A 15,724-nucleotide genomic window follows, 5' to 3' on the forward strand; every position below is an offset into this window, starting at 1 on the left:
AGCTCGAGATCGGGATTCACCGCAGACCTAGCCATTTGCACCGCCCCACGGCGCTTCTCCTTATAGACTCCCGAAACCTTCGCCGCTACGCTCGGACGTTAGGGCCATCTCCAGCAGGGACCGAGGCGATGAACCGTGTTCGCCGGTTCCACACCGGCACAATCGCCTGCCCGCGTCCAGGTCCGCGCCTTTCGGGAGGCCGTAGTGGGGGTGAGGCCGTGAGAGGCCTGTGGCTCTGCGCTGACTTCCTCCCCTCCGATGATCAGTTGCGCCTCCTTGCTGCGATCCAACGAGGTGAGCCGCCGGCCAGGAGCCTCCCTTCTTCCTCTGGCCATCTCTTACCTTCTTATTTTATCAGAGCCATCAAATCTCAGACGAAATTTGGGTATCGATGAGATGATTCAAAGTGTGGATGTGCCCATTTGTGTTGTTTGCAGAAGGGTGGTTCAGTGATGCCCAACAACCAACTAAGTTATTCCCCCTCGATTGTTTCAGCATCTAACAAATGTTCACTTTTGTCGTGCACAATTTCTTTGAAGGTAGAGGAGATATTCTGTCTGTCATCAAATTCCACGAACTTACATGCTTATAAGCTGAATATTCTTTCAAAATTTTCCTGTTTAGGCAATGAGATTTGGTGATCTCCCTCCATGGGCTGTCGAACTTTCTACGCTTGTTCGAGAATGTATTTGGATTGGTGATGTTGATGTTGGCATCAGCCCAGGGTGGATGAACGAGGATGAGGATGCATGTCCTTTACCATCAGATTTGCTGTGGAGGGAACCGCTTTTTGATGAACTGATTGCAAACAGGTACAAGCCAGGTGAGGTGCGAACTGTTACTCTTCTCAATAAATTTTGAGCCCTATGTTCAACATAAAGCATACAAAACAGTGCTATTATTCAAACATTGCTTAATACCCAGAACACGACTATACGAGTGCAAATAGATGGATGCACCATTTTCTAACTAGGATAAAATTCGTGCTTCGCTACGAAGCAAATTTAAAGTCCATCTCGGCTGGTCTGTATCGTCGGTTGTCGCTAGGACACAAAAATCGCCATCTGCTAGCCCCCACCACCCATGGGAGAGGTTAATTTTTTTTTTGAAGTGAATCAGTGGAAAAGGCTCCCACTGCAGTTTTTATATATATGAGCAAACAAACTGTACAGGGGTATTTACAGAGGAAAGGAAAAGAGAAACTAAAAAACAAGATCTATCTAATGCTGATCTCTAAGCCAACTTTCAAACTGAACTTAGTTTTTCTTCTTCATTCTGTAATTGAGCATCCTCATTTCTTCTAAAAAAAAGGGCGAGGTTACATAGTTGTGTCGTACACTTCTACCGGCCATGCCTCTTTAATCGCTCTCTCATTGTCCCCACTGCACCCCTCATCGAGAATTTGTGACGGGCTAAAATGGAAAGTTCCTAAAAGAAACAATCTTCTTTTCTACAACCAGTTTTGTTAAATATTTTTTAGTAGAGCAAATCGTTCTTGACATGGTGAGATTCTACCCTAAGAACCAGTATCAAGCAGGAATAGCAACACAATTCTATTACAATGAGACTGGAATTGAACTAAAAAAGATTGAGGCAATTTAAAATCGGGAAATACCCAACCTATTTGTTTCTGCCTCCTACCGCAGAGGATTGAGGCACCGCTTGCCGATCTTGCTGCCTCGCCGGTGTGACTGTCCTTAGAAGACGTTGTCATGCCTGAGTCAACTCCTCTCTGGCGTTTGCAGCCACCGTCTGACTTGCAGTCATCTGTGCGGGACGCTCGCCGTCATCACCGGTCGGTCGCTGTCTCATGTGTATCAGGTTATGGGAATCTGGGTTATGGGTAGCTGAAACATCCAAAATTCCTCCAAATTTTTGGAGATCTCTTATATGTAAAGATATGTACTTCAATGCCGATGAAACTTATGATTCTCCTAAAAGCATAGACCGTAGTGACATTTTCTATATGTTGGTCACAATTTGTTTATAATTTATTTATTCTGAGGCGATTGGGAGATTTATATTACAATTAGGAACAGAGTAGGAGCCATTACAAATTAGATATGACAATGAAAATACAAAGGGGCAGCTGAAATAAAAATAAATAAACTTTCCATAGTTCCCCAGCTTGGCAAGCTCATGTGTTGGTCCTGCCGAGTTGCTCTCTCTCCGTGTCTTACTACCTCCATTTCAAGAAATAAGACGCCCTCGTTTTACGTGTTATTTGTTTGACCAAGAATTACTTCAAATAGATAAACATTATTTGTATGAAATTAGTATCATTAAAAAGTTCTTTTCAATACGAAACCAACGATACTAATTACATATAATATAATCAAGATTTTGTTGCTCAATTTTTATGGTCAAAGTTCGTCTTAGAATACGCGCCCGCCTTATTCCTTGAAACGGAGGTAGTAGAATTTTGTAGTCATGGAATAATGTCAGCATGTATTTGGCTTCTTCAAAGTAGTTGTACCATTGTTGATCGATCCTACTTATTCTTGGACAGTAGCTCGACAACAGCAGCACAGTCAATCTATTCACGATTTGTCCAACGCTCAGAGACAGCAAGCAGTGTAGCTAAGATTCTTGGCCGCTTTGATGCTTAGAGGACTCTGCGGTCGTGTTGCATTGAGGCCATTGTCGTCCTCAGGTGCATGGATACGTCATGGCTGCCATCGTTCTCCCGCCTAAACAACTTTTTCCTAGATCAATATGGCCTTCCGTGCGGCTGCGGCATCGTTGACACTTCGATCCACTCGGCATGCCGGTCGGGTCGGTTGCCTCCAGTTCGTGCAGCAGGAGAACACGAGAGAAGGCCGACTGTTGAGTAGGTGCGTGCGTTGATTGCGGGCCGACTGTTGAGTAGGTGCGTGCGTTGATTGCGGGCTTCCGCCTCCACCGCAGGCGGCTGCGCTGGGCTTGATCGTTTACTTCTTTTGAGCTTGTCGATGTGTGATCTCGAAGGCTCGCCGTGGAAGGTTACTAGCATGATCATCTTATTCTCCTGGCTCACGATTTGTGGATTTTGATTCTGTCCGCCATGGTCGCCGCCATGATTATGGCTTGATCTCTTGTCCAATCTGTAGTAGGCGTTGAACGCTCGTTTGATGTAGGGCAGTTGATTGTTTCTGTATTTAAAGGCTCATAGAATAGAATTAGAGAAGAGCAAGTAGGATCGGTGCGGACGGACAAAAGGAAACACGAGGCAGCCTAACGTGTTCTAGAAGGATGGACGAAGGAAACTCATGTCGCACAAACAACGATTAGAAACCGGATCCATAAGGACTCACGGGACGGTAGGACTCATAGACGAAAGCGCCTTACGCGGCGGACGAAAGTGCACTTAGACGGACCAAACCAAGGAAACGTTAGCTCCTTTATTATTAGGTATATATAGAGGTATAGATTCCTATGATTTGTTATGACAAATTCATTTTGCAATGTAGGGTATCTGTGCTCATGTTGATCTGATGCGCTTCGACAACAGGATTGCAATAGTCTCTCTCTGAGTCTGCCGTGATGAGCTTCAGTCGAGAATGTGCTGCCTAGGATACACAGAATACACAGAAGCACGGGGAGAGTGAATCGAGCAATGTCCCCGTCTATCTGAACCCAGGGTCACTTGTAGTACTCGTCAGGCGATGCACGGTATCCCTGGAAGCACGAGATAAACCGCAAGCCAGGTGCTCAGCTCTGGAATGGGAGAGAGCTTGAACAACATAGAAGAACTTCAGTTACTCTGTGGAAACTTAAGACTTCTCCCAACTAAACTTGACAGGGTTAACATTTGTTGCAAAACTTTAGGGTTTTGGCAATGTTGCAATGATTATTTTGCTAAAGACGACCAACTAGATGTTCTTGGCATGTGAATACAATGTTCTGGTATTTGAAAATTATTGCAGACTATTTCAAAATTATGAATGTAAGAATTTATTTTCTTTGTGGAGGCACTTAATCTTGGTTGTCTACAGAAAAGGAAGAGGTGTACCTCATGCTTGGTGGAATTGATCATTCCTTTGTATCACTTCCAATGCTAACTTATGGCATCAGAGGGCGCTATCTATTGTCACATGAAGTAAATACAATATCAGTAAACCAGGCCATGCCATTCACGTGTTATTGTTTTATGATATTATGAGTAATTGCCTATTGGAGAGTTATGACCTATTAATGATGTTTCCTTTATGGTTGATTTAAGGGAAATCAAGGTTCATACAAAGAATGTTTAAAAATGTTTTTCTATGAAGAAAAATGATTTTGTAGACCGACCGTTGAATTGACCAGCAAAGTACAAACTCGGTGGGCTTATCATTGAAAGGTACCGAATGAGTTTAAGATGATTCTTTGGGGGTTATCCAAAGTGTGTTACCTCTACATTGTTGTTGTGTAAGCATCGAGCTTTTATTGTTGCCCTTAGAGACCTGGATGATTGCGAGGTGAACATGTACAATTACAATGAATTCATAACTTCGAAAAAATCCCTGTAAATGTCAACAAACCTGGTGTTTGCCTCTTTCAAACACTTTTTTGCTCTCTAATATACAACATTGCCCTTGCATTTTGTTTGGTTAATTTGAAGGAATCTTTGTACATTGCAAGTTAATCCATGAATGGTAGTCATATCTTTCTTGAACTAATTCTCTTCGGAAGTCATTTATATGAATCAAGGGTATATACTGCCAAGTAAATCTTTGAAGTTATTGTTATCTCCATACATTCTGCATTCTTATTCACTGCATTGCCGAGTGTCTACAATAAATATTTATGATTTGTCTACATTTTGTAGGCTGAAGTTCAAGGGAAAAGGCTCACCTAGCTAACTCCACATGCTCTTCAGCAAGTGCAGATTTTATGGGATTCATGATCTGAGAGATGCACCAACGGGTTCTATAGTGGATTTAGGAAGAGAATGCTATTGATGCCTAGAAAGAGGAAGTATCGCATATCATCATGGTTTTAGAGCTTGGATGTCATCGAATCACCGAGCAGCTGAGAGATAGAAAATACTCTATATTGAGTGTCTGCACTTAAAACCTAAGAAGATAAATAATCATTGGAGATTCACTAGAGTAGATGCAGTAGAACCCCGTATGACTTTATAAAAAATGGACACTAGGGAAGCCCTTATCATATTTATTTATGCTTGCTGACAGCAATGTAAGGATACATCATTTATGTATGGATATTTCATTTATGTAAATCATCGATCAAATGTTCATTTACACATGTTCATGAATTATAATGATCATTTGTCACAACTTAAATGGAGTTGACATTATTTCTGTAACAATGTAGTTGGTATGTACCTATTATGTTTACGCATGTGATGTGGTGGCAAAAAAAATGAGGACCGTGGCAATGCACAGACAAAGGTTTCGGCTTCATGGTGTTGGAGTGGATGATCGATAGGATGAGATGGTGATATCGGCGCCTAGCACTACTGACACTTGCGGAGAAGCGGCGGGAAGAGGAGACCGTGGTGGCACGCTTGGAGCACACATGTGTCGCGCTAAAATTATATCCACGACTTAGATTGTCCCTCTCCCGTTGCAACGCACGGGCATATTTACTAGTACTATCAAACGTGAGGCAGTTCCGCTTCAGCATTTCTGCTTCATTAATTTACACTAAGAAATGTCAAACGCTTTTATAGAGAACATTCGTTTAACGCACCTAGGAACCAAGCAGAGGCGTTACCCTCTATTCCTTGTACCTGTAAGCTGCAAACCGGTTCGTCTCTTAGACTGCTTATAGTGGAAGTAACTAAAGTAGTAAAATAGAACTACGCAGGTTATAATCAATGCACTGTGAAAGGTTTTAGGAAGCCGGTTCCTAGGAACCAACCCATTTACAAACTTCGACATGTCCGTAGGCTGGAACGCAGCTATGGGTGATTCCTACTCGATGTTTCCCGTGAAGCACCTCGAATCTACGTGTACCCATTCACTCCTTAATTTTTCTAAATGGACTGGCCCAGTAAATCCTAGATGTTCTAGCTTTTTGGGGGGTTTTGGAAGGTTCTAGAACCTTTTCATTGGGCTTTCTTTGGTTTTAGGGGTTTCTGTGCTCTACCGGTTTTGTGGTTTCATTTTTCTTTTTATCTGTTTTCTTGATTCATTTTATGTTTTCTTGTTTTTTTCTTTTTAAAAATTCAATAGTTTTTAATCTAAAATTTTCAAATTATGAACATTTTAACCATTTTTTAGTCTGGGTTTTTCAAATTGTGAACTTTTCTTGGATTTTAATATTTTCGAAATTTAATATTTATTGGATTTGAACATTTTCCAAATCTTAACTTTTTTTTCAAATTTTGAATGTTTTCGGATTTGAATATTTTCAATTTTCAACATTTTCAGATCTAAACAATTCTCGAATCTAAACTTTTTCACTTTTATACTTCTTTCAAATTTGATTTTTTTTGAAACATTAAAATATATAAAACCGTTAGCAAGCCGCCTCATTTAAAACCTTCCAGTCTCCTTCGGTACTAGGAAAAGAACGAGAGGAACTGTCTCGTACATGAAAAGAACAATTCCTTGGAAACTCGTGTATGGGCTACCCACCTGGGATCCTCTTCAAGCGTCGAGTGATGAATAGGAGCGGCCACGGCTAACCCACCAGCAACCGACGCCTGTTTGGGGGATGCGGCTCGGCCCATGCATGCACGAGGCACACTTTGCACGATGGCCATGCACGAGGTACACTTTGCACGATGGCCCATATCATGTGTTGCAAGTCAGGCTTTTTTCGTGGAAGACGGTTGGAAGATGTCATTTTCGAGAGTTTGTCAGTCCAAATAAATCTTGGCTGGTTTTTGCCCGGTAGGTAGCCGGTGTTTCCATGGTTTCTCCGGTTTACCACAATTTAGGCTAGAATTTGGATGTTTCGCTATATTTACTCTGTTGCTTGTCCTGATCGGCCCTGACGTGTCCAGGGCGATGCGGATGCTATTATTTCTTCTTCCGAATCGCAACACTCATCACACACATGATAGGATTAAACTAAAATATCCATCTGTTCTATAATGTAAGCATTTTAGAAAACTAAAATAGGGTGCTAACAAGACTTACGTTATAAGGGCATGCACAATTGTTGATAAGGCCATCTTATCTGAACTCTACCACATAATCCAGATATAACATTAAAATATGATGTACAATGGATTATTTCTTAGTCTTATCTCTAGAAAAGAAGACATTCCTAAATATATGATGAGAGCAATAGTTGCTAAGATATCATCTCTTAATTAAGAGAATACAAACTCTTTTTTAAATTTCTCTTTCCTCCATCTCATCATTTATCTTACATGGCACTCCTATGCATGATATCACCATTGTACATGCTAGACAAATAATACAATAGAGAAAATGTTATTCTTTTATTTTTTAAAAAATTATCCCTTAGATAAGGAAATGCAACCTTCTTTTTTTCATTCTCTTTCCTTTAACTAAGAAAAAAAATCCGACGTGTGGCAGCCATAAAAGAAACCTTCGTCACTCTATGCACTAGTTCAAGGACATATGAGGAGAGTATACACCATGCATGCAGGGCCTTGACTCTGTCTACGACCGTTCCCCCTGGGACAGCCGTCCAGGTGAGATCGGCTCGATCCATCCGTCATCTAGTCCTTGTATCTTGTTGGAATTTCCATCTTGGTCTGGGTTTAATCGCCACTACATATTGGCTTCTTCCTCTTCTTGGAGACTCACATTCTGTTCTCCTGTCAGCCCCCACCCTGTCCAGTTTCGTCAGGAGTCGAGGAGATGGGAATCTTGTCGCTCATCACCGGCAAGCCGGGCGCCAGCGGGTTCGGGTCCGCCTCCACTGCCGAGCAGGTCACCGACGGCGTCGACGCCTCTGCCCTCACCGTCGTCGTCACAGGTAACCGACGTCCAACCAACATATATAGTACAGTGCAGGGCACTAGATTAATCTCTGGTCGTTCATCCATGTATCAATCTTTTGGGGCGATAATGTGTTTCGTCACTAGCAGCAAATTATGTGCCTATAATGTTTGTCGATGCATATTAGATTTATTGTCTGAATATTCAACAAGAACCAACCAAATATCCGTATCTTATTTGGCTGTGAGACCATTTTTGAGATACAGAATCAAAAGTTCACTTACATGGCAAATATAGCTTCCTCTGATACATTTGAGTCATCGGTATCTGTTTATTTCGTATGTTGAAATTCATTAAATCTGCGAACTAGGCCTTTTTCCTGGTTGGTTGTGAGACTAATTTCCACTTTTCTTGATAAATGAGAGCCTTCTCCCTGAACACTGTTTTTATTGATAGCCCATACTACCACTAGCATTTCCCTGAACATTTTTCACATATCTTGAGAATCAACGCCACTAGCATGTTCCTGAGGTTCTTTTGAACAACTCTTGGTTTAAGTTTTTCTTACCATAACTCTAAGTTTATGATTTTTCCAAAGACCTATTCATGTTCTTCTCAAATCCGCAATTCTCGTATCTTTCAGGCGCATCTAGTGGTATTGGCCTAGAGACCGCGAGAGTCTTTGCCCTAAGAGGAGCCCATGTCATCATCGCTGCGAGAAACACAGGGGCTGCATCAGAGGCAAAGAAATGCATCATAGAGTCGAACCCAACAGCTCATCTCGATGTTCTTAATCTTGACCTTAGCTCGGTCAAGTCGGTCAGGGCCTTCGTGGACCAGTTCAACTCAATGAATCTTCCTCTAAACATCTTGATGTAAGTGTAAACCCTTTATCCATTATGATACTTGTTTTCTATGTACATTGATTGAGTTCCGTTCGGGCTAGTTGTATATCGCTGCTAGTGTATTGCAGCAATATGTTCATCTCACTGAATCAAGCTCTGTAAAATTCTTCTCTTCTGCAGAAACAATGCAGGTGTCATGCTCTGTCCTTTCCAACTGTCTGAAGATAATGTTGAGATGCAGTTTGCCACCAATCATCTCGGTACCTTCTTTTACTGTCAGCAGCACAGAAACAGACAATATTAATGGTGGATATCCTGATGCTATTTTTTCACTCCTTATGCTCAATCAGGTCACTTCCTGCTTACCAACCTTCTTCTTGATAATATGAAAGCTACTGCAAAGTCCACGGGTATTGAGGGTCGCATTGTGAACTTGTCATCAATTGCCCACCACCATACATCCCCAAAGGGGATCCAGTTTGATGAACTCAATGACAAGAAAAGGTATGGGTTCTTACTCTCCTTTGAAAGAAAAACTGCTATTAATTCCACTCTTGCTAATATGGTTTTGTATTGGCAGATACAATGATAAAATGGCCTATGGACAGTCTAAGCTTGCAAACATATTGCATGCCAAAGAGCTATCTAGGCGGCTCAGGGTATCATTTTCTACAAATTTTTGGCCTTTTCTTTTCAATTTTTATGCAGTAGAATGGATCTTGAAGACATAGTATTTGTCTAGCATGTTCATGACTTGTTTTAACCTTCCCTGTTAGTCTGTTACAATACATGAGGTGTTGATCATTGCTAGTAAAGAGACAACATCTTAGGACTTCATTTGTTCAAATGAAAAATTAGTAAGACTTAAACCGATTATTTAAGATCTGTAATACTCTCGCTAATGCTGAATTGTGTCAGTAATTCTTTCAGTATCTTGTTATGTTTCTCCTAAAGAAAATCTGACATTTTGTGGTAAAACTGTTATTAGTTATCGCCATTATTACACAGTATTTATTGGCTTTTTCACCCATTGCAGATTGAATTTTTTTAGACCTACTTGTATGAATTAATTCTCTACCCCCAGCAAAGTGTTCTGCTCTCATTTAACATGACCAATTATCCAACTGAAACAGGAGGAAGGAGCTAACATCACAGTTAATTCTGTTCATCCTGGATTGATCATGACCAATTTAATGAGGCACTCATTGGCTATGATGAGTATGTTTTCTCAAGTACAAATGTCCTTGTGAATCTGTTTATACCCATATCCTAGTTTGAGGGACTGTTCATTTATCTCTCCGTATTATGATACTTGTTTTATTCGCCTGCAGAGGCTATTCGAGTCCTCACCTACATGATATGGAAGACTGCACCCCAGGTTCGTCCCTCTTGTTGTTACTAAATTCTTATTTCTAGCAATGTGTATAACTATATTTAGAAAAGAAAATGACCTATTGTCACAAGATGAAAAGTAACGAATATATTTATACCATTGAAGACCTGCACGATTGAAGATTTCCCTTATACCATTTTGTAGTTTCTTCTTACTGTAAATTTATATTTGTCCGTATGAACACAATATGTGGTTTTCCAGGGAGCAGCAACTACATGCTATGTAGGGCTCGACCCTCAGCTGAAGGGGGTGACAGGCAAATACTTTGCTGACTGTAACGAAGAGAAGACGAGCAAACTAGCCAAGAGTGACGCGTTGGCGAAGCAGCTCTGGGAATTCAGCGAAGAGCTCATTAGATCTGCCTAGTGAGTAGTGAGAGCCGGAAGCGAAGCAGATGTATTGAAGATGTTCGCCTTTGGGCTTTTCGTTGTACTACACCCTCCTACTCATCTCTTCTAGATTCCTCGTGTAATGGTCATGATCCCCCTGATTCTCCCTCCCCCCTCTCACCGGTTCTCTCTGTCTTCTAAAACCTTGTAATGGATCATGTTCCTCACCTTGGGCGCTGTTTTATATGATGTTCAGGCTGTCCCGGTAAAAAAAGAGCCAGAATGGAAAGTGCTGGGCGTCCCCCGGGGATCTGATTCCCCAGCCCCCGGGTCCCCAGCCGTCGGATCGACATCATTTACGGTTAGATTTGCCTGTAGCAAAAGAACACCTCCCGCAGCAAAATGAACCCCCCGGCAGCAACTGCATGTAGCAAAAAACGGTTCACCCATGAAATAAAAGAAAAAGTTTGACCTCGCCGGAGTCTCGCCGGAGAGCCCGTAGAAAAATAAAAAAGCAAATGTAGCAATACTGTAAAAATGTTGTAGCAAAAAATTTATTCCTAGGTTGCAAATCCGCATAACGGATACCTCGTCAGAGATCTCAACGGAGACCTTGCCGGAAATCTTGTAGCAAAATATTTATCCCTTTTTTAGCAACATTGCAAAATAGTTGTAGCAAAAAAAAATCTACCATCTCTGACCCCGCTGGTAGCAACGTCTAACAGCATCGGCAGCATACTCGACCATGGAGGGTTGCAAAATTGGCCAGCATTTGCAGCATTCGCTGCTCGTGGTTGTGTCTGACTTGGTGGCAAGTAGCATCCTACTGAAGAGACCGCATCAGCCATGGACCGCGAGTTCGTCCCCGACCACGCCTCCAAGCGGCCGTAGTGCTGGGGCGAGATGACGGTCGGCGGAGGTGCTCCAAGGGGAAGGCGGTGGGCAGGGATGGGTTAGAGAACGGCCGGCGGAGCTCCGTGGGGGACGGCCGGCGACAAGGGCGCGGAGGCTGCAGTAGTAGGAGGCTGGGGAGGCAGCGGCGATGAGCGCCCTGCTGTGGGCGACGCGGAATACTGTGGCTGGCTGCGAGCGACGAGCTTCAGGCGGTGACTGGCTGCGAGCGACGACCGTCATGCTCGGGTAGCCGCGGAAGACGGTGATATGCGTAGTTGGTGCGACCGACGAGCCAGGGCGGCGGGAGGTGAGCGAGGCGAACCGCACGGAGAAGATAAGGTGTAGCTGGACTTTTTGTGGGCGCTGGGTAGTGGGGCCAAGACAACGTACATCCACTCGATTGAGAGCATCGGAGGGCCGCACACCCGGAGGTTGCGAGCGAGCGCAGCCCCGGGGGCATTGGATAATTTTCCCTCACAAAAGGCGTCTTTCCAAATACTGTCGAGTTTGGTTACTATTCGTCCGGTACATTTTTCGATTGTTTCCGGTTTCGTGAACCGGGTCGGTGATTGGTTCGGCTCCGCTAGCAAGCAAGCAACCCTCCCTGGCTGACCAGCGTCAGGAACTACCACAACCTCTTTTCATTGGCCGTCCTCTCCCCCAGGCCTCCCTCTCCCTCGCCGCCTCCCCCAAATCAACGGCCTCCGTCTCATGTGTCGTCCTTACGGACGGCCCGGGGGAGCAACCTCGAGCACCGCCGGACTCCACGGAGAGAAAGCCGTGCCGCCGCTGCAACCAACATTGGCCATGGTGGCAGCAGGCCCCATCCCCAAATGGTGGGCAGGGATCCTCTGGCTATGTTCGCGGCGAAGACCGAATACCGGGGCAGTGGCATGGGCAGATGGTGGCCCGTCGCGCTCTGCTGGTTGTGGCGGCGCGAGGTGGATTGGTGGCTAGGTTGCTTGTGGAGGAGGAGGCGAGATGGGGTGGCGCTAGGGGTGAGCAGAGCCGGCAAGGCCAGTCCTCGGCGATGCCATCTGAAGCACGACGGTCATGGTGTGTGGCGGCAGCTACAGGCTCGTCCTGGGTCAAATCTATGACGGTGGGTCACGGAGGACAGCTTCCCGAGTGGCGGCAACACGGGCCCTTTCGAGTCTACATCGGTTCCAGCGAGGTTGGCGGCAGTCTGGTTCGTCTTCTCCTCTGTTGCCAGCTGGTGGCGTTGGGGTTACTGCGTGGCCTGAATACATGTGGTTGGCCTTCCTAGTCTTCGAGTTCCAAATCATTGATTTGCTTCATGTTGGCCTCCTTGGTCTGGACACCGACGAGTTCCGGTCTTCCTCTCGGAAATCTCCGTTGATTGGCACATGGTGTCACTAGATGTCTAGATCTGAATTGAACTGGTTGTGTGCGCCTTTATCTTGGGCCATCGAGGCTTCATGAGGGAGTGGGAGAAGCTTTGTTTTCTGGTCGGTGCCATGAAAACGTCTAAATATAGATTTTCATGGTATTGACAGTAGTGAGAAAAGTCATTATGGCTGCGGTTTGAGGCTTGTAATTGTGGAGAGGAGTTTTCGTTGCGATGAATACATGAGGTAGAGTTTCCTGTGTGTCGGGTGCTGAGAACTTGCAGCAGCAGCCTTGGTAGGACGGGGCGGCAGCACAAGTAGACAATATTTTTGGTGGTGTTTCTCGAGTACCGAGTCGTGATATCCAGGGTGAAAGCCCAAGGTCTTGCCTTTACTGGTTGTATCCGGCAATGGTCATACTAGATCCCCCATTTCAATATTTCCTATGCTTCCAAAGGAAAACACCTAAACATAGCACATATATTCATCAAAACTTTGCAAAAAGCACAACAGAAAAAAAAGATGCAGCAATCAGGAGAGAAAAAGTTCTTTGCTGTTGGTGGGAAATCTTTACCGAAATTGCAAATTTAGGCACGGGTTAGAACTTCAAATGTGGACTTTGGAGGAGAATATTTTTAATCTGGTGCTTTAAAATAGTCTCTCCGATCTATAATAAGTGTTGGCGATTTAATACTAAATTAATACAACCGTGTGTACTAAGTTATCCGCACTTACTAGATATTTGAGGGTGTCTCCTGTGGTGATCCGGCATACCACTGCATGGTGTAGTATGCAAGTCTGATATAACACCAATGAAACACCGTTCCACTAGTATTATATCGCTCAGAGTGGTACAACAGAAACATTTGCGGGTCCAAAGCATGTCTATAGAATTACCTACAAACTCTGTTACATAAGATCATCACAGCCTCCAACTTCCCGAGTGGAGGCAGCACGGGCCCTTTCGAGTCTACATCGGTTCCAGCGAGTTTGGCGGTAGTCTGGTTCGTCTTCTCCTCTGTTGCCAGCTGGTGGCGTTGGGGTTACTGCGTGGCCTGAATACAGGTGGTTGGCCTTCCTAGTCTTCGAGTTCAAAATCATTGATTTGCTTCATGTTGGCCTCCTTGCTCTGGACACCGATGAGTTCCGGTCTTCCTCTCGGAAATCTCCGTTGATTGGCACATGGTGTCACTAGATATCTAGATCTGAATTGAACTGGTTGTGTGCGCCTTTATCTTGGGCCATCGAGGCTTCATGAGGGAGTGGGAGAAGCTTTGTTTTCTGGTCGGTGCCATGAAAACGTCTAAATATAGATTTTCATGGTATTGACAGTAGTGAGAAAAGTCATTATGGCTGCGGTTTGAGGCTTGTAATTGTGGAGAGGAGTTTTCGTTGCGATGAATACATGAGGTAGAGTTTCCTGTGTGTCGGGTGCTGAGAACTTGCAGCAGCAGCCTTGGTAGGACGGGGCGGCAGCACAAGTAGACAACATTTTTGGTGGTGTTTCTCGAGTACCGAGTCATGATATCCAGGGTGAAAGCCCAAGGTCTGGCCTTTACTGGTTGTATCCAGCAATGGCCATACTAAATCCCCCATTTCAATATTTCCCATGCTTCCAAAGGAAAACACCTAAACATAGCACATATATTCATCAAAACTTTGCAAAAAGCACAACAGAAAAAAAAGATGCAGCAATCAGGAGAGAAAAAGTTCTTTGCTGTTGGTGGGAAATCTTTACCGAAATTGCAAATTTAGGCACGGGTTAGAACTTCAAATGTGTACTTTGGAGGAGAATATTTTTAATCTGGTGCTTTAAAATAGTCTCTCCGATCTATAATAAGTGTTGGCGATTTAATACTAAGTTAATACAACCGTGTGTACTAAGTTGTCCGCACTTACTAGATATTTGAGGGTGTCTCCGGACTACGTGATCTGCTTGGTGTCTCCGGCGGCAATCATGACCAGCCTGGGATGGTCACCGGCGTGTGGGGTTCGACCTAAATAAAGGCGGTGGTCTTAGGGTCTCTCTTGGGTGAAGATGAAGACCTGCCAGAGGCCTGCCCTTCATGATCTGGCCAGTGTGTTGAGTTCCAAAGGCGCCGCCGGCGAATATAACAGTGCTTCTATTGCCTGAAGTTTGCTGGATCGGTGGTATTCGGTCATGCGCACCCAGATCAATGACCACCAATATACCAAATGCTATTATCTAGCCGATGGTATATATCCAAAATGGACCACTTTTGCCAAAACAATCTCGGCTCCATCAGGTCAGAAGAATTCCCACTTTGCCGCGCGACAGGAGGCTTGCAGGAAGGATGTCGAGCGGGTATTTGGTGTGCTTCAAGCTCAATATGCAATTGTCCGGTACCCTGCTCTAAGCTGTTCTCACCAAATGTGGGACGTGATGCAGGATTGTGTGATCATGCATAACAAGATTATCGAGGATGACCGCAAGAATCGTGCCAGGACACATGTTGGTCCCTATGAGTGTGAGGGCCCTCTTGCGGAGGTTGATCATGAGTTGCCTGCAGATTTTGCTGATTTCCTCGCCATGCACGGATCTCTGTGACAGCAATGTTCATGATCAACTTCAAGTTGATCTCGTTGAGCATTTGTGGAGGATCAAAGGATTATCAGCAAATGCCGCGGCACCTTGATCTAGCCCTATTTATTACATTTGTTTAGTTATTTTATTGTTTATTGTATTTTAATTTGAAAAAAAATCTCCGCAAACTTATTTATTTGTATGCTATATTTAATAAATTATTGTGTTTTCAAAAACCCTTAAAAAAGTTTGGGGCGGCGTTTGGGGGACGCGACTGGGGAGCGACGTCCCCAAAACGCGGCACGAACAAAATACGTCCTCCAAACGCTCAATCCGGCACCGTTTGGGGGACGATTTGGGGCACGCGACTGGAGATGCTCTTAGTTCAGTGCGAGCACTAAAATAAACATGTCGATCTGGATGAAAGCCCGAGCTGTTAGATCATATGTATATATCCATTTGTTTGTTGTACAGGTGTAGTATAGTGAGTACTCAAATTAATGTGTCTCCTCAAGCCATGAA

The 15,724-nt window shown here is 44.1% G+C and overlaps 1 protein-coding gene and 1 pseudogene across 1 annotated transcript; both read left to right on the plus strand.

Moving 5' to 3' along the window:
- The first annotated feature begins 128 nt into the window (after positions 1-128).
- LOC124646947 lies at positions 129-3,772 on the plus strand (annotated as a pseudogene).
- Positions 3,773-7,766: 3,994 nt separating this feature from the next.
- Positions 7,767-10,451, plus strand: LOC124648905 (short-chain dehydrogenase TIC 32 B, chloroplastic-like). The gene is made up of 8 exons (XM_047188589.1): positions 7,767-7,884; positions 8,491-8,722; positions 8,873-8,952; positions 9,043-9,196; positions 9,273-9,351; positions 9,826-9,910; positions 10,024-10,070; positions 10,287-10,451. Exons 1-8 carry the CDS (start codon positions 7,767-7,769, stop codon positions 10,449-10,451), a joined length of 960 nt encoding a protein of 319 aa, XP_047044545.1.
- Positions 10,452-15,724: the final 5,273 nt, after the last annotated feature.

This window comes from Lolium rigidum, chromosome 4, assembly GCF_022539505.1.
Source record: "Lolium rigidum isolate FL_2022 chromosome 4, APGP_CSIRO_Lrig_0.1, whole genome shotgun sequence".
Classification (NCBI taxonomy): domain Eukaryota; kingdom Viridiplantae; phylum Streptophyta; class Magnoliopsida; order Poales; family Poaceae; genus Lolium; species Lolium rigidum.